Source organism: Babylonia areolata, chromosome 32, assembly GCF_041734735.1.
Source record: "Babylonia areolata isolate BAREFJ2019XMU chromosome 32, ASM4173473v1, whole genome shotgun sequence".
Lineage (NCBI taxonomy): Eukaryota > Metazoa > Mollusca > Gastropoda > Neogastropoda > Buccinidae > Babylonia > Babylonia areolata.
In genome coordinates this window covers 12,909,603-12,935,630 of record NC_134907.1, presented here as the reverse complement: position 1 = coordinate 12,935,630, position 26,028 = coordinate 12,909,603, and the positions used below count along the sequence as shown (strand labels likewise).

The 26,028-nt window shown below is 44.0% G+C and overlaps 1 protein-coding gene across 1 annotated transcript in view; it reads right to left on the bottom strand.

Moving 5' to 3' along the window:
* Window positions 1-26,028, bottom strand: part of LOC143276683 (condensin-2 complex subunit G2-like) — a 57,027-nt gene that overhangs the window by 13,431 nt on the left and 17,568 nt on the right. The window contains exons 11-23 of the mRNA XM_076581318.1: window positions 24,550-24,675; window positions 23,013-23,192; window positions 19,745-19,897; window positions 17,485-17,707; window positions 15,040-15,194; window positions 13,865-14,002; window positions 10,582-10,730; window positions 9,671-9,866; window positions 8,061-8,234; window positions 6,817-6,927; window positions 6,177-6,395; window positions 4,255-4,354; window positions 2,845-3,014 (exon numbers count right to left, since the gene is read on the bottom strand). Coding sequence (XP_076437433.1) covers window positions 2,845-3,014; window positions 4,255-4,354; window positions 6,177-6,395; window positions 6,817-6,927; window positions 8,061-8,234; window positions 9,671-9,866; window positions 10,582-10,730; window positions 13,865-14,002; window positions 15,040-15,194; window positions 17,485-17,707; window positions 19,745-19,897; window positions 23,013-23,192; window positions 24,550-24,675 — 2,094 coding nt within the window. The remainder of the gene's footprint in view (window positions 1-2,844; window positions 3,015-4,254; window positions 4,355-6,176; window positions 6,396-6,816; window positions 6,928-8,060; window positions 8,235-9,670; window positions 9,867-10,581; window positions 10,731-13,864; window positions 14,003-15,039; window positions 15,195-17,484; window positions 17,708-19,744; window positions 19,898-23,012; window positions 23,193-24,549; window positions 24,676-26,028) is intronic.

The following is a 26,028-nucleotide window of genomic DNA, read 5'->3' as shown; positions in this document are numbered from 1 at the left end:
GCACTTTACAGAGTTATTGATTGATATGGATATCTATTTAGCACCTTTCCTTGGTTGGAGACCAAGCTCTAAGCACTTTACAGTTATTGATATGGATATCTTTTTAGCACCCTTCATCGGTCGGAGACCAAGTTCTAAGCACTTTACAGAGTTATTGATCGATATGGATATCTTTTTAGCACCCTTCATCGGTCGGAGACCAAGTTCTAAGCACTTTACAAAGTTATTGATTGATATGGATATCTATTTAGCACCTTTCCTCGGTCGGAGACCAAGCTCTAAGCACTTTACAAACATGAGGTCATTTACACAACAGGCTGCCTACCTGGGTAGAGCTGACTGACGGCTGCACCCATCATTTGTTTCCTGTATCATTTAGTCAGGTTTTCAATCACGCACACATACACACTCTGACATGTAACATTTCACGTATATGACTGTTTTGTTTATTCTGAGGGGTGTCTAAGCTGGGTATGTTCTTGTTTCTATAACTCACTGAACTTTGACATAGATTACAGGAGTGAGTATACACACGAAGGGCCTTCAGGCGCTAGCAGGTCTGCACATATGTTGACCTGGGAGATCGGAAAAATCTCCACCCTTTACCCACCAGGCGCTGTTACTGAGATTTGAACCCGGGACCCTCAGATTGCAAGGCCAACACTCTAACCACTCGGCTATTGCATCCATCTTTACCACTATCTTTTGTTGCTTATAAGTTGTGTCTCTGTGTGTCTATTTACCCGGTCTGGTAAAGTGCTTAGAGCATCGTTTACAGACTAGGTGCTGCATAAATTCACATTATTATATCATAATCATAGCTTATTTCCACATAGCGCTAACAGTAATAATCATAAGTTATTTTCATAATCATAACTTATTTTCATATATCGCTAATAATAATATCATAATCATAACTTATTTTCATATAGCGCAAATAGCAATAATCTTAACTTATTTTCATAATCATAAGTTATTTTCATATAGCACTGATAATGATAATAATAACTTATTTTCATATAGCGCTATAATAGAATACACACTGAAGCAAGGTCAAAGCACTCTATAAACCAAAATCCATTGCTCAATCAATTAAACACATACTGTGAAATAGAGAAATAAGAAAGTTATTGTCCAGCCCATCAGTCATCACACATGGAGGAGGAGGAGGAGTAAAGAAGAGGAAAGAGAAGAAAGGAGGAAAATGAGGAAGGAAAGACAAAGAGGAAGGAGGAGGAGGAGGAGGGTAAGAAGATGAGAAAAGAGGAGGAGAGAGGAAGAGGAGGAGGGTAAGAAGATGAGAAAAGAGGAGGAGAGAGGAGGAGGAGGGTAAGAAGATGAGAAAAGAGGAGGAGAGAGGAAGAGGAGGAGGGTAAGAAGATGAGAAAAGAGGAGGAGAGAGGAGGAGGAGGAGGGTAAGAAGATGAGAAAAGAGGAGGAGAGAGGAAGAGGAGGAGGGTAAGAAGATGAGAAAAGAGGAGGAGAGAGGAAGAGGAGGAGGGTAAGAAGATGGGAAAAGAGGAGAGAGAAAGAGGAAGGAGAAGAAAAGAGGAGGATAATGGCGAAGGAAGATGTTGAGGAAGGAGGAGAAGAAAGAAAGATGTGGAAGGAAGGAGGAAGGAGGAGGAGGAGGAGTAGGTAAAGGAGAAAGAAGAGAGGAGAGGGAGGAGGGGGAAGGAAAGATGAAGAGGAAGGTGGAGGAAGAAAGAGAAGGAGCAGGAAGAGGAAAGAGGAGAAATAAAGAAGTAAAGAGGAAGGTGGAGGAAGGAAGAGGATGAGGAAGGAGGAGGAAGAAGAGGAAAGAGAAGGAAGGAGGATGTGGATGAGAAGAAGAAGAGGAGGAGGAGGAGGAGGAGGAGGTAGAAAGAAGAGAAAAGAGAAGGAAGAAAGCAGGAAAAGGATGAGGAAGGAAAGACAAAGAAGGAGGAGGAGGAGGGTAAGAATATGAGAAAAGAGGAGGAGGAGGAGGAGGAGGAAGAGGAAGGAGGAGGAGGAAGAGGAAGGAGAAGTAAGGAGGAGAATGGCGAAGGAAGATGTTGAGGAAGGTGGAGGAGAAAGATGTGGAAGGAAGGGGAATGAAGGAGGAGGAGGAGAAAGATGTGGAGGGAAGGGGGGTGAAGGAAGATGATGAGGAAGGAGGAGGATAGAGGAGGAGGAAAAGGAAAAAAGAGGAGAAAGAAAGATATGGAAGGGGGGTGAAGGAAGATGATGAGGAAGGAGGAGGAGGAAGAGGAAGGAGGAAGAGGAGGAAGAAGAGGAAGGAGGAGGAGAAAGAAAGATATGGAAGGAAGGGGGATGAAGGAAGATAATGAGGAAGGAGGAGGATAGAGGAAGAGGAAGAGGAAAAAAGAGGAGAAAGAAAGATATGGAAGGAAGGGGGATGAAGGAAGATGAGGAAGGAGGAGGAGGAAGAGGAAGGAGAGGAAGGAAGAGGAGAAAGAAAGATATGGAAGGAAGGGGGATGAAAGAAGGTGATGAGGAAGGAAAATGAGGATGAAGGAAAAATGAGGAGGAATGAGGAAGAAGAGGAAGATATGGAAGGAAGAGGGATGAAGGAGAAGGAAGAGAAAGGAGAAAGAAGAGGGAGGAGGAGGAGGAGGAAGAAAGAGGAGGAAGGACGGACAGAGGATGAAGGAACAGGATGAGGAAGGAGTAGTAAGAAGAAGAAAGCAGAGGAAGAAAGAAGTAAAGATGAAGAGGCAGAAGGAGGAAAGAAGAGGATGAGGAAGAAAGAGGATGAGGAAGGAGGAGGAATAGAAGGAGGAAACAGTCTTCACAACACACCCCCCCCCCCACTTCTGCCTCAAGCTTCCATCACCATCGAGGACGACGACGACGACAAACCTTGGCATCCACCGAGCGATGATGATGACGTCGACGGTGAAGACAGGCGTTCAGAGTGACCATGACCTCTGACATGCACCGACTGACCTCCTCGGCGACCCCAAGCTCCTCAAACAGCACGGCTTGGTGCAGACAGCCCAGCACGTGTTCCACCACTGTCAGTGTTGTGTCTGAGGACATAGTGCAGTGCTGGTCTGTTTTGTGTCGTGTTGATGATACAGAGTGGTTAAGACGCTCAGCTGCCAAAAACAGAGAGTCTGTGAGGGTGTGGGTTCGAATCTCGCTCTTTCTCCCAAGTTTGACTGGAAAATCAAACTGAGCGTCTAGTCTTTCGGATCAGACGATACACTGTGAGGTCTTGTGTGCAGCACGCACTTGGCGCACGGAAAAAGAACCCATGGCAAGGAGAGCGTTGTCCTCTGGCAAAATTATATTATAAAAAAAAAAAAAAAAAAAAAAAAATCCACTCTGATAGGCACACAAATATATAGGCATGCACTCAAGGCCTGACAAGTGTGTTAGGTTATGCTGCAGTCAGGCATCTGGCTGGCAGATGTGGTGTGGTGTGTACATATATATATATATATATAAAAATAGATAAATATATATAAGGATTTGTCCGAACGCAGTGACGGGCGCAATAGCCGAGTAGTTAAAGCGTTGGACTGTCAATCTGAGGGTCCCAGGTTCGAATCACGGTGACGGCGCCTGGTGGGTAAAGGGTGGAGATTTTTACGATCTCCCAGGTCAACATATGTGCAGACCTGCTAGTGCCTGAACCCCCTTCGTGTGTATATGCAAGCAGAAGATCAAATACGCACGTTAAAGATCCTGTAATCCATGTCGGCGTTCGGTGGGTTATGGAAACAAGAACATACCCAGCATGCACACCCCCGAAAACGGAGTATGGCTGCCTACATGGCGGGGTAAAAACGGTCATACACGTAAAAGCCCACTCGTGTGCATACAAGTGAACGCAGAAGAAGAAGTCTGAATGCAGTGACGCCTCCTTGAGAAACTGAAACTGTTGATGACATGAATACTCATATGCACATAGATGCCAACCCCTGTCAAGTGTTTGTAGGAACAATCAGGAAATTTGGTAGGAACATTCCGAATTTGGCAGGAAAACTTGACTCCAAGAAAAAGAAAAAGAGTGACAAGAAGAAGAAAAGGATAGAGAAGGGAGAGAGAGAGAGAGAGAGAGAGAGAGAGAGAGAGAGAAAGAGAGAGAGAGAGAGAGAGAGAGAGAGAGAGAGAGAGAGAGAAAGAAAGAACCCCCCCCCCAAAAAAAAAAAACAACAACACCACCACCACTAACGAAACAATAGAAAGATGAAGAAAGTAAATCAAACTAAAAAAAGAAAAAAAGAAAAAGAAAAAAAAAGAAGGGAAACAACTACCACTGACCTTTGTGGAGAAGTTGGCGACAGAAGGTGAAGAGTTGTCTGACCTGTTCCCTCTCCCCCATACCCAGCATCAGCATGTTGGTGCTAACGTTCACCATCAACTGAAACACGCACACACACACACACAAAAGAGAATTAAATAAATAAACAAATACATTAACTCACTCAGTACGGCCAGTCCTCTCTTCTCCTCTACACAGACCCCTCGGATGTCCAATGGGTGTCTGAATGACCCAACCTTTAGCTTCCGTCGTCAGAATTGTGGTATTCTTTGTCAACATTCACCTCTTCAGTATAAGAGCCTTCCGCTTGTAATATTTTGATGATGGTAATTGGGGTGAAATGCTGTTAACGTCGTCTCTTTCACCGTTCGTATGGAGAGAGTTAATCATTCAAAACAGCTATGATGCTGACTATCAACTGGAAGGCATAAAGAAAGAAACAATCAATAAATACAACATTTATTTCACACAGCTATGACGTCCACCATCAACTGCAAGGCATAAAGAAAGAAACAATCAATAAATACATTTATTTCATACAGCTATGGCATCCACCATCAACTACAAGGCATAAAGAAACAAACAATGAATGAATACACTTATTTCACACAGCTATGACGTCCACCATCAACTGCAAGGCATAAAGAAAGAAACAATCAATAAATACAACATTTATTTCACACAGCTATGACGTCCACCATCAACTGCAAGGCTTAAAGAAAGAAACAATCAATAAATACACTTATTTCACACAGCTATGACGTCCACCATCAACTGCAAGGCTTAAAGAAAGAAACAATCAATAAATACACATATTTCACACAGCTATGGCATCCACCATCAATTACAAGGCATAAAGAAACAATCAATAAATACACTTATTTCACACAGCTATGACGTCCACCATCAACTGCAAGGCTTAAAGAAAGAAACAATCAATAAATACACTTATTAAAAAAAAAGTTATTTCACACAGCTATGGCATCCACCATCAACTGCAAGACATAAAGAAAGAAACAATTAACAAATACACTTATTTCACACAGCTATGACACTCAGCATCATCTACGAGGCACAGCAGAAAAACAATCACTAAATCATGCATTAATCATTTCATACATCTATGATGTTCACCATCAACTGGAAGGCAAAAAAGAAACAGTTGACAACAAAAGAAAACAAACAAAACACACACACACACACAAAAGCATTCAGTTCAAGAATGGTCTCTCTCTCTTTTTTTTACTGGAAAAATAGGGATGGCAAAGGGGTAGGGAGGAGGGAGGAGAACGGAGATGAAGGGTGTAAGGGTGAGGGGGCAGAATGAAAAGGGATAGGGGAAAAAAACCCAACAACTGGAGAACAAAAAACCAAACCAAACCAAACCAAAACAAGAGAGGCAAGGCCTTCAAGACTCCACTTGTGATAAATTAAGTCCCCTAGCATTAATTACAGAGTAATTTCCCTTTTTTACTCCCTGCACCAAAACGTTTGCAAAATAAATAAAAATTCCATGCTTAGCAAAAGAAGTTCCTGTTTGAACAAAAAATGATAATGACTCCTCTTGTTGTTGTGTCAGAATAAGAGGTCAAAGTGCCAAGTTTAGAGAATACAAAAAATATAAATATAACAGTCAATGCAGTTTGCATATAATTAGGCTTCATTTTTATTTTTTTTGTGCCCATCCCAGAGGTGCAATATTGTTTTAAACAAGATGACTGGAAAGAACTGAATTTTTCCTATTTTTATGCCAAATTTGGTGTCAAGTGACAAAGTATTTGCAGAGAAAATGTCAATGTTAAAGTTTACCACGGACACACAGACACACACACACACAGACAACCGAACACCGGGTTAAAACATAGACTCACTTTGTTTACACAAGTGAGTCAAAAAAAACCCCAAAACCAACACCTCTCACCAAAACACAAGCCGTAGCCAACTCCACATGATTTTTCGCAGCGGTCCCACTCTTGGCCTCACCACCGGTAGAATCAGTGTTGTCATTGTTATCGGCGTCGTTGTCGTCGTCATCATCACTGCTGCCGCCAGCGGCCTGAAGCATGATGGGAACCAGCCTCCTCCCTCCCCACTCCATCACCTCCCCCACATGGGCCACACTGTCTCCCCCTTCTTCGTCCTGAAAAAAAAAAAAGAAAAAAAAAAGAGCTGCGTTATAAGCAGGACTTGGATGTTTTGAATGACGACAATGACAATGAAAGAATTAAAAATTTTTTTTTTTTAATATTAAAAATTTTTTTTTTTAGTGTTTGATATTTACCTCCCACTCCTCCTTCTCTCTCCATTCTTCTTCTCTTTCTGATCTAAGAGTTATTTGTGCATGTAGTTATGTGGTTCATCTTTTCTTTTTTCTTTCTTTTTTTGTGTGACACAATTTGAAAGTCAATCAAGTAATGTTATACTTTTGTGTTGAGTATTTATTTTCCCTTTTCATGAGGGCAGGAGGAAAACAAGCCATTTGTGCCTATTCTATGCCTATTTTTCACCCTTGATTAAGCAGTTTCGTTTGTCTGTTCTTCCCCACCAGCCTCCCCACTCACCGGGTCGTGAAGTAAGACAGTCAAACGGAGATGAAGGGAGAGAACTGTCTCCAAAAATGTCCTCACTGAGTTGTCTGCCTTGCCTTGCTCCAGTTCCTGCTCCACAAGTGCCTGCCACAAAAACAACAACACAATAACCATGGCAACAACAATGGCAACAACAATAATACTGTACTATATTACGATGATTTATACCAAAACTGCTCTCCTTTCACTGAGCGTCAGCTGTGAAAGGGTTAATGATAACGAACTGACTTAACTCTCGCCATACGAACGGCGAAAGAGACGACGTTAACAGCGTTTCACCCCAATTACCATCATCAAAATATTGCAAGCGGAAGGCTCTTATACTGAAGAGGTGAATATTGACAAAGAATACCACAATTCTGACGACGGAAGCTAAAGGTTGGGTCATTCAGACACCCACTGGACATCCGAGGGGTCTGTGTAGAGGAGAAGAGAGGACTGGCCGTACTGAGTGAGTTAAGAAAAACAACAGAGGAGTGAAGATGTGTCACTTTTTCCATCGCTCAGGACTGGAAGGACTGGAGAAAGATGGAAATCTTTGCTCATAGCCCTGTCAACCACAACGAGGGCCCAACAGCCGAGTGGTTAAAGCGCTGGACTTTCAATCTGAGGGTCCCGGGTTCGAATCTCGGTAACAGCGCATGGTGGGTATAGGATGGAGATTTTTCCGATCTCCCAGGTCAACATAAGTGCAGACCTGCTAGTGCCTGAACCCCCTTGATGTGTATACGCACGCAGACGATCAAATACCCGTGTTAAAGATCCTGTGATCCATGTCATTCGGTGGGTTATAGAAAGAACATATCTAGCATGCACCCCCCCGAAACAGAGTATGGCTGCCAACATGGCCGGGTAAATAAACAAAACGGTCATACACATCAAATGTTATATGTCTGTCTGAGTGTGTATGTGTGTGTGCCTGAAATCTGACTGAATGACATAGGAAATGAATGATGAGCACCCAATGGCAGCCGTCAGTTGGCTCTACCCAGGTAGGCAGCCTGTTGTTCAAATGACCCCGTGTTTGAAAAGCGCTTAGAGCTTGGTCTTCGACTGAGGATAGGCACTATGTAAGTATCCATACCAAATCGAATCAAATCTTTATTTTATTTACTTTTAAAAATTCTTTTTATCTTGCTTGAAGGCTGGAAAACAATACATTTCACAATGCATCACACAATACAACACACACACAACACACGACACACACAACTCACCATGACACGTGACAGCAGTTTGTTCAACTTGACGACAGAGGCACGATGGTCGCTGAGGAGAACACGTTTACACACAGCCGATCTCAACATGGCCGACAGATAATCCACGGCCAGATTTGGCCGCTTCTCTGCCTCTGGCACTGCGATCCGCACACACTTCTTACCTCCCTTTGTCTGCAGAACACACAACAGTAATAACTATATTGATAATAACAAGAGGAATGATAACAACACAGATTCATCCTCATGTCTCCCTTCACTCAATGCACCACTGGAGAGTTCCACAGCCATCTTGGATTTTGCGCATGCGCATCTAACTTCCATCAAAATCGCAAGCAATGCCAAAGGCGATCCACATGGGCAAAACCAGCAAACATGTGCTGTTCTCCATTTCTTTGGTTGATAGCCTCCATTGCTACAACCAAACTCTGTACAATGAAGTACAACAATAAAAAACAACAACAGAATATGAAGCAAAAATTTAAAAAAAAAAAAAAGAAAAAAAGAAAAAAAAAAAAAAGAAAAAAAAAAAGCCTGCTGTTTCGCACTTTCTGCCCTCTCTCGATCGATTGCCTTTTGTTGCCGCTCGCAATTTTGGAGAGCCAATCAACTTTGAGAGCACAGATCATGTGACACTCCTCTATAAATCATGCAAGGACGGAACTCTCAAGCGGTCTATTCCGCAACAATCCCGAACAAAACTTAACCCCATCACCACAAACAGTGAACGGTGAGTGACTGATAAAACGTAACTTGAGTTCAAGGGCTGATTGACCAAAAAAGTGCATTGTGTCGATACTGCCAAAACAAGTGAATAAAAACCCTTTCTTTTTACAGTCTCAAAGTCTGTGCCCTGCTCTCATGGTGACCTCAGTTTCGATACCCCTCCACTTCTGTGTTTGGGATGAGTCCTGTCAATGTCTCCAGTGTCGGCAGATTCATGGGGAGCTGTTGTTTGAGGGATGTGGTGGCAATCTCCACTCTGGGAAGGACAGCTCACTCAGTCTGGCTCTGTGACTAAGCCATTATTGTCGTTAGTAGAGGGCTTAGTACGTGGTGTCCTAAGTACGTTGAATCAGAACAGGCACCACTGAACACCATCGAAGTAACTCAGCAGCAGTACAGAGTCTCCTCTGGTGCGTGGCCTCCTGGCGACCTAACATTGATGGTTCCCTGCGGACTGCCAACGCTGGAACTGTGATGGATGAACCCGGGTGTGGCCGTATATGGGGGAATCTAAATGAGCGGCGTGGGAGTAATGCCACTGAAACGGTGCAGATAATGGGGCAGCAGAAAAAAAAGAACTCTTTCTTTTTTGTTTTTAATTGCCAAAATCCCAATACAGAAACCACTGTAATACAGGGAATACTACCCACGACAAACTAATTCCGCCCCATTCTGACAAAAGTGCATTGTGTTGATACTGCTGAAACAAGATGAAACAAATGAATAAAAACTCTTTTCATTTTTGTTTTTAATTGCCTAAATCCCTTCTCCCTTCTCTCCCCCCCCACACTCCCTCTCCCTACTCCTCTTGACTCCCCCACCTCCCAACTCTTTCCACCCCCCCCCCGCCCCCCATCTCTCTTCCACTCCCTCTCTCCACTTACCGCCTTCTTCTCGGGCCCCAGCGAAGTGGGCGTGTCCTGGGGGGCGAGGGGCGTGAGGCTGTCCTCCAGCCAATCAGAGAGCAGCTGCAGGAGGTGTGGCACCATGTCCCACAGGCACACCGCCTCCAGGATCTCGGCGTAGTCCCCCTCGGTGCTGCACTCTGGCATGGTGCGCAGCTTCGTCAGGCAGCCGCGGCTGGAAGGAAACAGGCATCGTCGTCGTTTGCTGTTGTTGCTGTTGTTATTATTACGGGGTACAACTGTTGTTGTCGTTATCATTGAGGACGTTATCGTGAGGGTTTTGTCGTCGTGGGGTTAAGTTTATCATCAGTATCATCATTATGGGGTATTGTCTTATCATCATCAGTTATTGTCACCATGGGGTATAATTGTGGTTATCATCAGTATGTAGTTCAGTTATCATCACCATCATCATTATGGGGTATTGTCTTATCACCATCAGTTATTGTCACCATGGGGTATAATTGTGGTTATCATCAGCATCATCATTATGGGGCATTGTCTTATCACCATCAGTTATTGTCACCATGGGGTATAATTGTGGTCATCATCAGTATGGAGTTCAGTTATCATCGCTATCATCATTATGGGGTATTGGCTTATCATCATCAGTTATTGTCACTATGGTGTGTAATTGTGGTCACCATCAATACAGCGTTCAGTTATCATCATGATCATCATTACCATCAAAAACTATTCTTGATGACAGTCATCGACAATAGTTATTGTCATTATCGGGTATAATTATAGTTATCATGATGGGGTTCAGTTATCATCATCATCATCATCGGATATTGTCATAATCAGTTACTGGGTATAATTATATTCATAAACCTGATGATACCCTTCCCCTGACACTATCCAGCTCTACGCCCCTCACACCCACACACCTGATGGTGGGCACAGCTTTGGGAGGCAGGTGCCCCGCGATCTCCACCACCAGAGAGATGACCTTGGGGTCCTGGGTGACCTTGAGGACCTCCGGCACTGTCACGCTCAACTTCTTCATGATGGACTGCTTCAGGTCAGCATGCTCCGCCTGGGCGACATCATCGTCATCGTCATCATCATCGTCATCATCATCATCATGGTCATTAACAGGAAAACATCATCATCGTCCTACACTGCTTTAGGTCAGCATGCTCCGCCTGGGTGACATCATCTTCATCATCATCATCTACTGCTTCAAGTCTGTCACAATTGCTGTTGTCACATCATATCATCATCATGGTCATTAATAGTAAAACATCATCATCGTCATACACTGCTTTAGGTCGGCGTGCTCTGCCTGGATGATATCATCGTCGTCATCATCATCGTCATCATCATCATCTACTGCTTCAAGTCTGTCACAATTGTTGTTGTCACATCATTATCATGGTCATTAACAGTAAAACATCGTCATCGTCATACACTGCTTTAGGTCGGCGTGCTCTGCCTGGGCGACATCATCGTCATCGTCATCATCATCATCTACTGCTTCAAGTCTGTCACAATTGTTGTTGTCACATCATTATCATGGTCATTAACAGTAAAACATCGTCATCGTCATACACTGCTTTAGGTCGGCGTGCTCTGCCTGGGCGACATCATTGTCATCGTCATCGTCATCACCATCATCTACTGCTTCAAGTCTGTCACAATTATTGTTGTCACATCATTATCATGGTCATTAACAGTAAAACATCATCATCGTCCTACACTGCTTTAGGTCGGCGTGCTCTGCCTGGGCGACATCACCACTGTCGCTGTCATCGTCATTATCATCAACAATAAAGCATCATCATCATCAACTGCTTCAGGTTGGCCTTGGGCGACATCACCACTGTCAATATCATCATCATCATCGTCATTTACAGTAAAGCATCATCATCATCATCCACTCCTTCTTCTTCTGCCTTCACTCGAATGCACACGAGTGGGCTTTTACGTGTATGACCGTTTTTACCCCGCCATGTAGGCAGCCATACTCCGTTTTCAGGGGTGTGCATGCTGGGTATGTTCTTGTTTCCATAACCCACCAAACGCTGACATGGATTACAGGATCTTTAACGTGCGTATTTGATCTTCTGCTTGCATATACACACGAAGGGGGTTCAGGCACTAGCAGGTCTGCACATATGTTGACCTGGGAGATCGTAAAAATCTCCACCCTTTACCCACCAGGCGCCGTCACCGTGATTCGAACCCGGGACCCTCAGATTGACAGTCCAACGCTTTAACCACTCGGCTACTGCGCCCGTCATCCACTCCTTCAAGTCTGTGTTCTGCCTAAGTGACATTATCACTGTTGTCATCATTATCATCGACATTAACAGTAAAGCATCAGTGTCATCATTATTATCATCATCATTGACAGAAAAGCATCATCATCATCACCCATTGCTTCAGGTCCTGTGTGTTCTGCTTGAGTGACATCAACATTGTTGTCATCACCATCATTATCATCGTCATTAACAGTAAAGCATCATCATCATCATCATCAACTGCTTCAGGTCTGTGTGTTCTGCTTGAGTGACATCAACATTGTTGTCGTCGTCATCATCATCATCGTCATTAACAGTAAAGCATCATCATCATCATCATCATCATCATCAACTGCTTCATGTCTGTGTGTTCTCCCTGAGTGATTATCATTGCTGCTGTCATCAATATCGTCATCATTAGCAGTAAAGCTGTAAAACTCCACAGGATTAAATGGGTTCAAGTTTTTATCGATTGATTTTTATCATCACTTTTTTTTTTAATTACTTGTAGCCTTTCATTTTGAGGAAAAAAACCTCTGGTCAATTTTCGATACATCCCATCCTCTTCCTTTTCCCTACCAATACAGATTTTTCCCCCCCCAAGCGAAGAAGTATGAGGAGAATTTTTTTTGTTTTCTTTTTCACAGGATCCTACACAAACTTTTATACTTCGAAACAACCACCCCTTAGTTCACACACACCCTAATAAAACACATATATATACACACTTGACCCCCCCCACCCCCTGCCCCACCACCACCGACTCCCCTCTCCACAACCACTGTCATCACCACAATGGCACTATGTAGTCCGCTGGGCTTTTAGGAGCAATCATGATGATGATAATGTTTTATCAAACCTCCCAGCCCCTCTCCCCACCCTCTCCCCCATGCCCATCCCCCCCCTTACCTCCCCTTGCCCTGCTTTGACTTGCGGCCAATGGCTGATGTTCAAGAAAACAGTTTCGTTCATTTTGTTTGTTATCACCACAACAGATGCGTGTGTCCTTTTCATGAGCCTACTCGTGTTCTAGTGGTGAGGGGCGAGGGCGAGGAGTACATGTGCAAAGAAATGAATGCGATGCGGAAGGTAGATTTTATCCTTTCTTCGTGGCAAAGTTGCTCTGAAGGCTACCTGGCCTAGTACAGCCACTCTTGCTGTGAGGTGGAAAAAAGAAACGCACCTTCCTAGCAGGTCTTGCGAGAACCTTGCCACTCTTGCTGTGAGGTGGAAAAAAGAAACGCACCTTCCTAGCAGGTCTCGCGAGAACCTTGCCACTCTTGCCACGAGGTGGAAAAAAGAAACGCACCTTCCTAGCAGGTCTTGCGAGAACCTTGCCACTCTTGCCACTAGGTGGAAAAAAGAAACGCACCTTCCTAGCAGGTCTTGCGAGAACCTTGCCACTCTTGCCACTAGGTGGAAAAAAGAAACGCACCTTCCTAGCACGTCTCACAAGAACCTTGCCACTCTTGCCATAAGGAGAAATACAGAAACGCAACTTCCTAGCATCTCACAAGAACCTTGCCACCCTTGCCGCGAGGAGGAAATAAGAAACACGCCTTTCTAGCGAATCTCACAAGAACCTAACCACTCTTGCTGCGAGGTTAGAAAAAACGAAACGCACGTTCATAGCATGTCTCATAAAAACCTAGCCACTCTTGCTGTGAGGTGGAAAAAAGAAATGCACCTTCCTAGCAGGGCTTGCGAGAACCTTGCCACTAGGTGGAAAAAAGAAACGCACCTTCCTAGCAGGTCTTGCGAGAACCTTGCCACTAGGTGGAAAAAAGAAACGCACCTTCCTAGCAGGTCTTGCGACAACCTTGCCACTCTTGCCACTAGGTGGAAAAAAGAAACGCACCTTCCTAGCTGGGTCTCGCGACAACCTTGCCTAACTAGCATGTAAGAAATACTTGGATCCTTTTCTCACCAAGTCGAGTTGTTTGGCCACAGCCGTCCACATGAGGAAGATCACTTCCAGCAGTCCCTGTAATGTCTCCTGCGTCATCGCATCGTCCTCTGTGTTGTCATTATCATCGTCGTCATCGCTCTTCTCCTCACTCTCCTCCTGCACAACAGCAGGACAGAATACACGCTACTGTATTATCTGCAATAAGAGAAATTCCTTTGTGGTCTAAAACAACGTAAACTGTGCGTCATTCACACACCACATTATATCCAGTTAGAGAGATTTGTTTTGTGGTGTAAAACAATATAAACAATTTCAATTCAATTCAATTCAAAATTCTTTATTGTCTGCTTCAACCAAAATCAGAAAATTCTCTTTAGGCTCACTTAAAATAAAATGCCCGTCAGCAAAAATCAAAGAGAAAAAAACCCAAAAAACCCCCAACAACTGACACACCCTTCACTTATCACCATGCACACATCAATTATTATGTAAAAAGAAAAACATGTGGATAAGATATGCCATTTACATGCTGCCTTATTATCTCCAATAACAGAAACTGGTTTGTGGTGTAAAACACACAAACTGTGCCATTTCACTATGTTTCTTGAACATGGACAATGGATACACTTACATAAAATGACATCAACTGGTTGATATTTATACATACTGCATGACACTTGACTTAAACTTGCACCAACAATTAAAAAAAAACAACAACCAAAAAAACAACTGTCGTTTCACATACATGAAATCATAAAAATATAGCAAATTCAAAATGTACAGAAGAAAACAACATAAAAATCTCTTTTCACATGTACCCACCAATTCCAAAAAGAAAAAAAACAACCTTTGTGATGTGTATATCTGTATTTAGGAATATAACCTGTGCAGAAAACGAACAAACAAAAAAAAACAAAAGAAAAAAGAAAGAAGAAAAAGATTAACTCTCTCCATACGAACGGCGAAAGACAAGACGTTAACAGCGTTTCACCCCAATTACCACCATCAAAATATTGCAAGCGGAAGGCTCTCATACTGAAGAGGTGAATGTTGACAAAGAATACCACAATTCTGACGACGGAAGCTAAAGGTTGGGTCATTGAGACACCCACTGGTCTGTGTAGAGGAGAAGAGAGGACTGGCCGTACTGAGTGAGTTAAAACAAAGTTTTTAAAGAAGAAAACAGCTACTACCTGAGTGACGTCATCACGACGTTTCTTGCCCCCCCTGGCCCTGGTCTTGCTGCTGCTGTCGTTGTCGTCATCGTCATCATCATTGTCATCTGATGACTGCTTCATGGATCGCACGCTTTCCAGCACATAACGGCACAGTAGTCCCATGTATTTCACTGTAACGTGACAACATAACCACATAGATATGACCAGCACACAGCAGTCCCATGTATTTCACTGTAACGTGACAACATAACCACATAGATATGACCAGCACACAGCAGTCCTATGTATTTCACTGTAAAGTGACAACATAACCACATAGATATGACCAGCACACAGCAGTCCCATGTATTTCACTGTAACGTGACAACATAACCACATAGATATGACCAGCACACAGCAGTCCTATGTATTTCACTGTAACGTGACAACATAACCACATAGATATGACCAGCACATAGCAGTCCTATGTATTTCACTGTAACGTGACAACATAACCACATAGATATGACCAGCACATAGCAGTCCTATGTATTTCACTGTAACGTGACAACATAACCACATAGATATGACCAGCACACAGCAGTCCCATGTATTTCACTGTAACGTGACAACATAACCACATAGATATGACCAGCACACAGCAGTCCCATGTATTTCACTGTAACGTGACAACATAACCACATAGATATAACCACATAGATATGACCAGCACATAGCAGTCCTATGTATTTCACTGTAACGTGACAACATAACCACATAGATATGACCAGCACATAGCAGTCCTATGTATTTCACTGTAACGTGACAACATAACCACACAGATATGACCAGCACATAGCAGTCCTATGTATTTCACTGTAACGTGACAACATAAACCACATAGATATAACCACATAGATATGACCAGCACATAGCAGTCCCATGTATTTCACTGTAACGTGACAACATAACCACATAGATATAACCACATAGATATGACCAGCACACAGCAGTCCCATGTATTTCACTGTAACGTGACAACATAAACCACATAGATATAACCACATAGATATGACCAGCACATAGCAGTCCTATGTATTTCACTGTAACGTGACAACATAACCACATAGATATAACCACATAGATATGACCAGCACACAGCAGTCCTATGTATTTCACTGTAACGTGACAACATAACCACATAGATATAACCACATAGATATGACCAGCACACAGCAGTCCCATGTATTTCACTGTAACGTGACAACATAACCACATAGATATGACCAGCACATAGCAGTCCTATGTATTTCACTGTAACGTGACAACATAACCACATAGATATGACCAGCACACAGCAGTCCTATGTATTTCACTGTAACGTGACAACATAACCACATAGATATGACCCAGCACACAGCAAATCCCGAGTCATTCAGCATGAAAACGACGCGACACAACACACAATAGAAAACAACACAACACAGCACACCTGTGTCACTCAGCGTTAGGTGGCAGGGACAGGGGGGAAAAAGACACGACACAACACAACACCCCCGTGTCACTCAGCATGAAAAACACACAACACAAAACAACATGACACACCCGTGTCAAACAGTGTCAGGTGGCAGCAGGTGTGGAGGAAAAACACACCACACAACACAACACAAAATGACACTACACACCACAACACAAAACACACCTGTGTCACTCAGCGTCAGGTGGTGGGGGGGCGTGGAGGAAAAAGACACAACACAAAACGACACAACACAACACATCCATGTCACTCAGCGTAAGGTGGTGGGGGGCGTGGAGGAAAAAGACACAACACAAAATGACACAACACACTACAACACAACACACCTGTGTCACTCAGCACGAAAAACACACAACACAAAACGAAACAACACAACACACCCATGTCACTCAGCGTCAGGTGGGTGGGGGGCGTGGAGGAAAAAGACACAACACAAAACGACACAACACAACACAACACACCTGTGTCACTCAGCACGAAAAACACACAACACAAAATGAAACAACACAACACACCCATGTCACTCAGCGTCAGGTGGGTGGGGGGTGTGGAGGAAAAAGACACAACACAAAATGACACAACACACTACAACACAACACACCTGTGTCAGTCAGCACGAAAAACACACAACACAAAACGAAACAACACAACACACCCATGTGACTCAGCGTCAGGTGGTGGGGGGCGTGGAGGAAAAAGACACAACACAAAACGACACAACACAACACACTACAACACAACACACCTGTGTCACTCAGCACGAAAAACACACAACACAAAACGAAACAACACAACACACCCGTGTCACTCAGCGTCAGGTGGTGGGGGGGCGTGGAGGAAAAAGACACAACACAAAACGACATAACACAACACACTACAACACAACACACCTGTGTCACTCGGCACGAAAAACACACAACACAAAACGAAACAACACAACACACCCGTGTCACTCAGCGTCAGGTGGCGGGGGGCGTGGAGGAAAAAGACGCGGGCGGCGGCAGCGTTGGACTGGAGCAGCGTCAGACATCGTGACACCTGTTCCTGCGGCCCCTGGTCCAGAGGAAGGAATGATGGGAAGAGCAGCTCCACGATCCGACGCACCACAGGCTGCGAGTCTCCCTCCAGCCGCGCCAGGAGGTGCTCGATGGGCGCGATCGTCCAGTACTGTTGGGGATCACAGTGACGTTTTGTTATAGCACTAACGATTATAATCCAAGTATTTATACAACCTTTTCACTTTGTGTCATGGTGATGTTATGTTATAATAATGACGATAATGACTGAAGTATTTATACAACGTTTAAATTGTCCAGTACTCTGGGGATCACAGTGATGTTTTGTTATGACAGTAGCGATAATAATCAAAGTATTTATATAACGTTTCACACTTTGTATCGCCATGATGTTTTGTCATGATACAAACAATAATGATCAAAGTATTCATACAATGTTTCACACTTTGTATTTAACCATTTGCCAGGAAGTGTTCGATGGGTGCGATTGTCCATGACGTTTTGTTACATGACAATAATGTCTTTTAGTATTAATGATAATAATCATAGCATTTTTACAATGTTTGAAACTTTGTATCACCCTTCGCCAGGAGGTGTTTGTTGGGTGCAATCGTCCAGTGCTATTGGAAGATTATGATGATGATGTGGATACTTACATAGCGCCTATCCTCGGTCAGAGACCAAGCTCTAAACGCTTTACAAACGTGAGGTCATTTGCACAACAGGCTGCCTACCTGGGCAGAGCCGACTATCGGCTGCCTTTGGGTGCCCATTATTCATTTCCTGTGTCATTCAATCAGATTTCAGGCATGCACACATACACACTCAGACAGACATGCAACATTTTACGTTTTTATTTATCTAGCCTGTCACTGGTGCCAGATCACTGTGACATTTTGTTAACAGTAATGATAATAATTAAAGTATCCAAAAAACATTTATCATTTTGTTATAATAACAACAACTATAACTGAAGTATTTATACAAAGTTTAACTCTTTGTATCACCGTGATGTTACATCACAATAACAATAATAATTTCATGTTGTGGTAATAACAATAATTATTAAAGTATTTATACAACGTTTAACGCTTTGTATCACCATTCACCAGGTAATGTTCAATGGCTGCAATTGTCCAGTACCGTTGGGTCACCATGACGTTTTGTTATATCAATATTAATAACAATTAAAGCATTTATACTCCGTTTAAGTATTTATACATTTATTGATTTGCATCAACATTCACCTGGAGATGTTCGATAGGCGTGATTGTCCAGTACTGTGAGACCAGCATGATGTTTTGTAACAACAGTAATAATAATAATCAAATAAAAACAAAAACAAAAAACAACAACAAAAAACCCCAATAATAATTAAAGCATTTATGCATAGTTTCACACTTTGTATTAACATTCGCACAACTGACTTTGTCAAAAAGGTCTTCTTGTGAAGGTCAAGGGCATTAGCTCCATCCGTGTCAAGAGTTCGATCCCCATCTGACGGGTGCAACAGCCGAATGGTTAAAGCGCTAGACTTTCAATCTGAGGGTCCTGGGTTTGAATCTCGGTGCATCTGGTGGGTAAAGGGTGGAGATTTTTCCGATCTCACATATGTGCAGACCTGCTAGTGCCTGAACCCCCTTCGTGTGTATGCGCATGCAGATGATCAAATACGCACGTTAAAGATCCTGTAATCCATGTCAGCGTTCGGTGGGTTGTGGAAACAAGAATATACTCAGCATGCACACCCCCGAAAACGGAGTATGGCTGCCTACACTGCGGGGTAAATAAATAAAAACAGTCATACACGTAAAATGTTACATGTCTATCTGTGTGTGTATGCATGTACGTCTGAAATCTGATTGAAAATGAAATGATGAGCGCCCAGTGGCAGCCATCAGTCAGCTCTACCCAGGTAGGCAGCCTATGGTGCAAATGTCACCGTGTATGTAAAGCGCTTAGAGCTTGGTTTCTGACCGAGGATAGGCGCTATGTAAGTATCCACATCAATCAATCAATCATCTAACATCAGATGGGGATCAAACTCTGACCTGGGTTAGGCAAATGCCCATGACCTTCACAAGAAGACCCTTATTTATTACAAACGCACTCATTCATTCAATCGTCAAGAAGCAAAATCACCACTGCCAAACGTAAAACTTTAAAACAACACGGATCACACCCTGACCTTGATGGAGCGAATGCCCTTGACCTTGAGCAGGAGGTCAAGCATGGCGACACGCACGGTCTCGGCCTTGTCGTGCAGACACAGGGACAGTCCCGGCAGCAGCGGTTTCAGCAGCATGTGACACATCGGGTTGTCCAGCATTCCACATAGACCCTGGGTGGATTGACCATCAGTCAGGCACTTAAAGGGGTGGGTGGGGGGTTCAATCAGTCAGAAACTTAAAAGGGGTGGATGGGGATTAATTTAGTTAGAAACTTAAGAGGGATGGTTTGGGGGGGGATGATGATCCATCAGGCATTTAAAAGGGTGGATGGGGAATCAATACAGTAAGAAACTTAAAGGGGTGGATGGGGATTAATTTAGTTAGAAACTTAAGAGGGATGGTTGGGGGGTGGGGGGGATGATGATCCATCAGCCACTTAAAAGGGTGGATGGGGAATCAATAAAGTAAGAGACTTAAAGGGGTGGATGGGGATTAATTTAGTTAGAAACTTAAGAGGGATGGTTGGGGGGTGGGGGGGATGATGATCCATCAGCCACTTAAAAGGGTGGATGGGGAATCAATACAGTAAGATACTTAAAGGGGTGGATGGGGAATCAATACAGTTAGAAACTTAAAGGGGTGGATGGGGGATTAATTTAGTTAGAAACTTGAGGGATGGTTGGGGGGGTGGGGGGGATGATGATCCATCAGACGCTTAAAAGGGTGGATGGGGAATCAATACAGTAAGAGACTTAAAGGGGTTAATGGGGATTAATTTAGTTAGAAACTTAAGAGGGATGGTTGGGGGGGTGGGGGGGGGGATGATGATCCATCAGACACTTAAAAGGGTGGATGGGGAATCAATACAGTAAGAGACTTAAAGGGGTGGATGGGGAATCAATACAGTAAGAGACTTAAAAGGGTGGATGGGGAATCAATACAGTAAGAGACTTAAAGGGGTGGATGGGGATTATCAGTTAGAAACTTAAGAGGGATGGTTGGGGGAGGGAGGATGATGATCCATCAGGCACTTAAAAGGGTGGATGGGGAATCAATACAGTAAGAGACTTAGGGGTGGATGTGGGATTATCAGTTAGAAACTGAGGGATGGTTGGGGGGGGGGGGGGATGATGATCCATCAGGCACTTAAAAGGGTGGAATGGGAATCAATACAGTAAGAGACTTAAAAGGGTGGATGGGGAATCAATACAGTAAGAGACTTAAAAGGGTGGATGGGGAATCAATACAGTAAGAGACTTAAAAGGGTGGATGGGGATTAATTTAGTTAGAAACTTAAGAGGGATGGTTGGGTGGGGGGGGGATGATGATCCATCAGGCACTTAAAAGGGTGGATGGGGAATCAATACAGTAAGAAACTAAAAGGGGTGGATGGGGATTAATTTAGTTAGAAACTTAAGAGGGATGGTTGGGGGGGGGGGGGATGATGATCCATCAGGCACTTAAAAGGGTGGATGGGGAATCAATACAGTAAGAAACTAAAAGGGGTGGATGGGGATTAATTTAGTTAGAAACTTAAGAGGGATGGTTGGGGGAGGGGAGGGGGATGATGATCCATCAGCCACTTAAAAGGGTGGATGGGGAATCAATACAGTAAGAGACTTAAAGGGGTGGATGGGGATTAATTTAATTAGAAACTTAAGAGGGATGGTTGGGGGGGGGGGGGATGATGATCCATCAGACACTTAAAGGGGTGGATGGGGAATCAATACAGTAAGAGACTTAAAGGGGTGGATGGGTAATCAGTACAGTAAAAGACTTAAAGGGGTGGATGGGGAATCAATACAGTAAGACACTTAAAGGGGTGGGTGGGGATTAATTTAGTTAGAAACTTAAGAGGGATGGTTGGGGGTGGGGGTGGGGGGTGATGATCCATCAGACACTTAAAAGGGTGGATGGGGAATCAATACAGTAAGAGACTTAAAGGGGTGGATGGGGAATCAATACAGTAAGAAACTTAAAGGGGTGGATGGGGATTAATTTAGTTAGAAACTTAAAAGGGATGGTTGGGGGGTGGGGGGGATGATGATCCATCAGCCACTTAAAAGGGTGGATGGGGAATCAATACAGTAAGAAACTTAAAGGGGTGGATGGGGATTAATTTAGTTAGAAACTTAAAAGGGATGGTTGGGGGGTGGGGGGGATGATGATCCATCAGCCACTTAAAAGGGTGGATGGGGATTAATTTAGTTAGAAACTTAAAAGGGATGGTTGGGGGGTGGGGGGGATGATGATCCATCAGCCACTTAAAAGGGTGGATGGGGAATCAATACAGTAAGAGACTTAAAGGGGTGGATGTGGGATTATCAGTTAGAAACTTACAGGATGGATAAAGGTAAGACTAAGAGAGAGAGAAAGGGGAATGTAGGTAATAAGACAGAGAGAGAGAGAAGGGGGTGGGGGAGGGAGAGAGAGAGAATTTGGAATTTGGAATGGTTTATTCACAATCAGGCCACAGCCCCTAGTGAAGGGGGTATACGTAAACATAATACAACTCAGCGAAAACACATAAACAAATAAGCATTAATATAGACAACAAACCGTGCATTGTATCCGCGTAAATATATAGACAACAAAAAATACATTATAACTGTTTTACCAAGTAACAATTTCTCTTAATTTAAATGCCTTATATAAGAATACCGAAAAATTATGTACGTCATTGGTATTGCTTGACGACATTAACAAATTCAACTTGAACAGAGAGGGACGCTTGTAGTACTTAGTTTTTATAAACATTTGACGTACATAGGAGAGAGAGAGAGAGAGAGAGAGAGAGACAGAGAGAGTGAAAGGAAGACATTTCTTCAGTTTCTTCTTCAGTTTTAGAGTTAAGCATGCGAGTGAATGACTGGTGTGAAAGCGCTTAAGATTTGTCTCTGCACAAAACTGAGCACTATATAAATACTATGATTATCACTATCAATTACTATCATTGTAACGCTGTATCGTGTGTGCATCAAATGTATGTATGTATGGATGCATGCAATGCATGTATGTATGTATGTATGGATGTATGTATGTATGGATGGATGGATGCATGTATGTATGTACGTATGTATGTTTGCATTGTACGTTCGAGATTGTACGCGCACGTACATGTTTATTGTGCATGATTGTGAGCTGAGGACTGAGTGTGTTTCGTATGCGAATGTGCGTGCGGATTGTAAAGCGCTTTGTGCAATGACGAAAGCGCTGATAAACGTCCAATCATCATCATCATTGTTATCATTATCATCATTATTAACCGCCGGGCCACAGGCTCACCTTGAAGACGGCAAGGCGGACAGAGGGAGAGGCAAGGTCCCAGGCCAGCTCCTTGAGCAGTCGGCACAGCAGGCTGTGCACCACCTCCCCAGGTATCATCTCCAGGTAGTCTCCCAGCACATGACACACCCCCTCCACCGTCAGGCCCCGCACCACCGGGCACGGGTCACACAGCAACCGCTGTGACGCACAGACAGAGGGAGAGGGTGGGAGGGAGTGGGAGGGTGAGAGAGACAGGGAGGGAGGGAGAGGGAGAGAGAGACAGGGAGAGAAGGAGAGGGGTAGAGAGGGAGAGACAGACAGAGGAAGGGAAGGAGAGGGAGAGAGGGGGAGAGAGGGGTAGGGGGAGAGAAGGAGAGAGTGACAGAGGGAGGGAGGGAGAGGGAAAGAGGGAGAGGGAGAGAGAGACAAAGGGGGGGAGAGGGAGAGAGAGACAAAGGGAGGGAGGGGGAGAGAGGGAGAGAGAGACAGAGGGAGGGAGGGAGGGGGAGAGGGAGAGAGGGGGAGGGAGAGAGAGACAGAGGAAGGGAGGGAGAGGGAGAGAGGGGGAGGGGGAGAGAGGGAGAGAGAGACAGACAGGGAGAGAGAGAGACAGAGGGAGGGAGGGAGACAGAGGGAGAGGGAGAGAGACAGAGGGAGGGAGGGAGGGAGGGAGGGAGATAAAGGGAGGGAGGGAGAGGGAGAGAGACAGAGGGAGGGAGGGAGAGGGAGGGGGAGAGAGGGAGAGGGAGAGAGAAGGCAGGAATTAATGAATGAAAATGAAGAGACATCTCAGAGAGACAATGAGAGAGAGAGGGAGGTAGGGAGAGAGAGGGAGAGAGAGAGAGAGAGAGAGAGAGAGAGAGAGAGAGAGAGAGAGACAGGGAGGGAGGGAGAAAGAGGGCCAAAATATATGAATAAAAATTAAAGATTGGAGAAAGAGGGAGAGACAGAAGTGAGAGAGAGAGAGAGAGAGAGAGACAGTGACAGTGAGAGTGAGAGGGAGAGACAGAGAGGGAGGGCCAGAATTAATAAATGAAAATGAAGAGACATCAGACAGAGAGAGAGGGGGTGGGGGGGGGAGGGGCAGAAGATGAGAGAGAGGGGACAGAGAGAGACAGAGAGGTGAGAGTCAGAGAGAGGGAGGGAGGGAGGGAGAGAGAGAGAGAGAGAGAGAGAGAGAGAGAGAGAGAGAGAGAGCGAGCTAGAACCGATGAATGAAAATGAAGAGAATATATAAAGAGATATCTGGAAAGAAACCCAAAAACCCCACAAAAAAAACATTAACAAAAAACAAACAAAAAAACCAAAAACAAAAACGAAAGCGAATAAAAGAGAGAGTACAAGAATAAATGAATTAAAATAAAAAAAAGAGAGGACCAGTTATAAATGAATGAATGAAAATGAAGTAACTATACATGAGAGATATAAAGAGAAACAGAGAGACAGACAGAGATTGAGAAACAAAGAGAGAGAGACTGACACAGAGAGAGAGAGAGACAGACAGACAGACAGAGAGAGAGAGAGAGAGAGAGAGAGAGAGAGAGAGAGAGTTTACCTGCATGAGGTCAAACTGTTTCTGGATCAGTAGGTCAGTGTCCTCAGCAGTGGCGTTGGGATCCTGCAAGGGGAAAGCATCCAGCAACAGACTGGCGCTGTTTGCCCGCAGTTCCGTGTTGGGTACCTGCACACGTCAATCAATCCATGCACCCTCATTAGCATAACAGTCTCCGCCCCCTTTCTCGTTGTTCACACGTCAATCAATGCACCCTCATTAGCATAACAGTCTCCACCCCTTTCTCACTGTTCACATGTCAATCAATGCACCCTCATTAGCATAACAATATCCAACCTCTTCTCTCTGTTCACACATCAGTCAGTCAATCAATGCACCCTCATTAGCATAACAGTCTCTGCCCCTTTCTCACTGTTCACATGTCAATCAATGCACCCTCATTAGCATAACAATATCCGACCTCTTCTCTCTGTTCACACATCAGTCAGTCAGTCAATGCACCCTCATTAGCATAACAGTCTCCGCCCCTTTCTCACTGTTCACATGTCAATCAATGCACCCTCATTAGCATAACAATATCCGACCTCTTCTCTCTGTTCACACATCAGTCAGTCAATCAATGCACCCTCATTAGCATAACAGTCTCTGTCACCTTCTCTCTGTTCACATGTCTTGGTATGTGGGTGAGTAAAAAAAAAAAGGTAGAGATTTTTTTTATCTCCCAGGTCAACATGTGTAGACCTGCTGGTACCTGAACCCCCTTCGTGTGTACACGCATGCAGAAGATCAAACATGAGCGTTAAATATCCAGTAAACCATGTCAGCGCTCGATGGTTCATGGATACAAGAATAAACCTGACATGCAACCCCCTGAAAACGGAGTATGACTGCCTACGTGGTGTGGGTAAAAACAGTCATACAAGTAAAAGCCCATCCGTGCATACAAGTGAATGTGGGAGGCCTAGCCCGCGAACAAAGATTATCTGCCCACTAGACTTAAGGGTAGGTAACTTACAGAGCTCTCCACAAGATGGGGTTGTACAGCCAACATGATTTACAATACAGAATTATCTCCCTGTTAAACTGAAGGGCAGGTAATTCAGTCAGAGCTCTCCACAAGATGGGGTTGTACAGCCAACATGATTTACAATACAGAATTATCTCCCTGTTAAACTGAAGGGCAGGTAACTCACAGTCAGAGCTCTCCACAAGATGGGGTTGTACAGCCTTGGTAACATGATTTACATTACAGAATTATCTCCCCACTAAACTGAAAGGCAGGTAACTCACAGTCAGAGCTCTCCACAAGATGGGGTTGTGCAGCCTTGGTAACATGATTTACATTACAGAATTATCTCCCTGTTAAACTGAAGGGCAGGTAATTCACAGTCAGAGCTCTCCACAAGATGGGGTTGTACAGCCAACAAGATTTACAATACAGAATTATCTCCCCACTAAACTGAGGGGCAGGTAACTCACAGTGAGAGCTCTCCACAAGATGGGGTTGTACAGCCTTGGTAA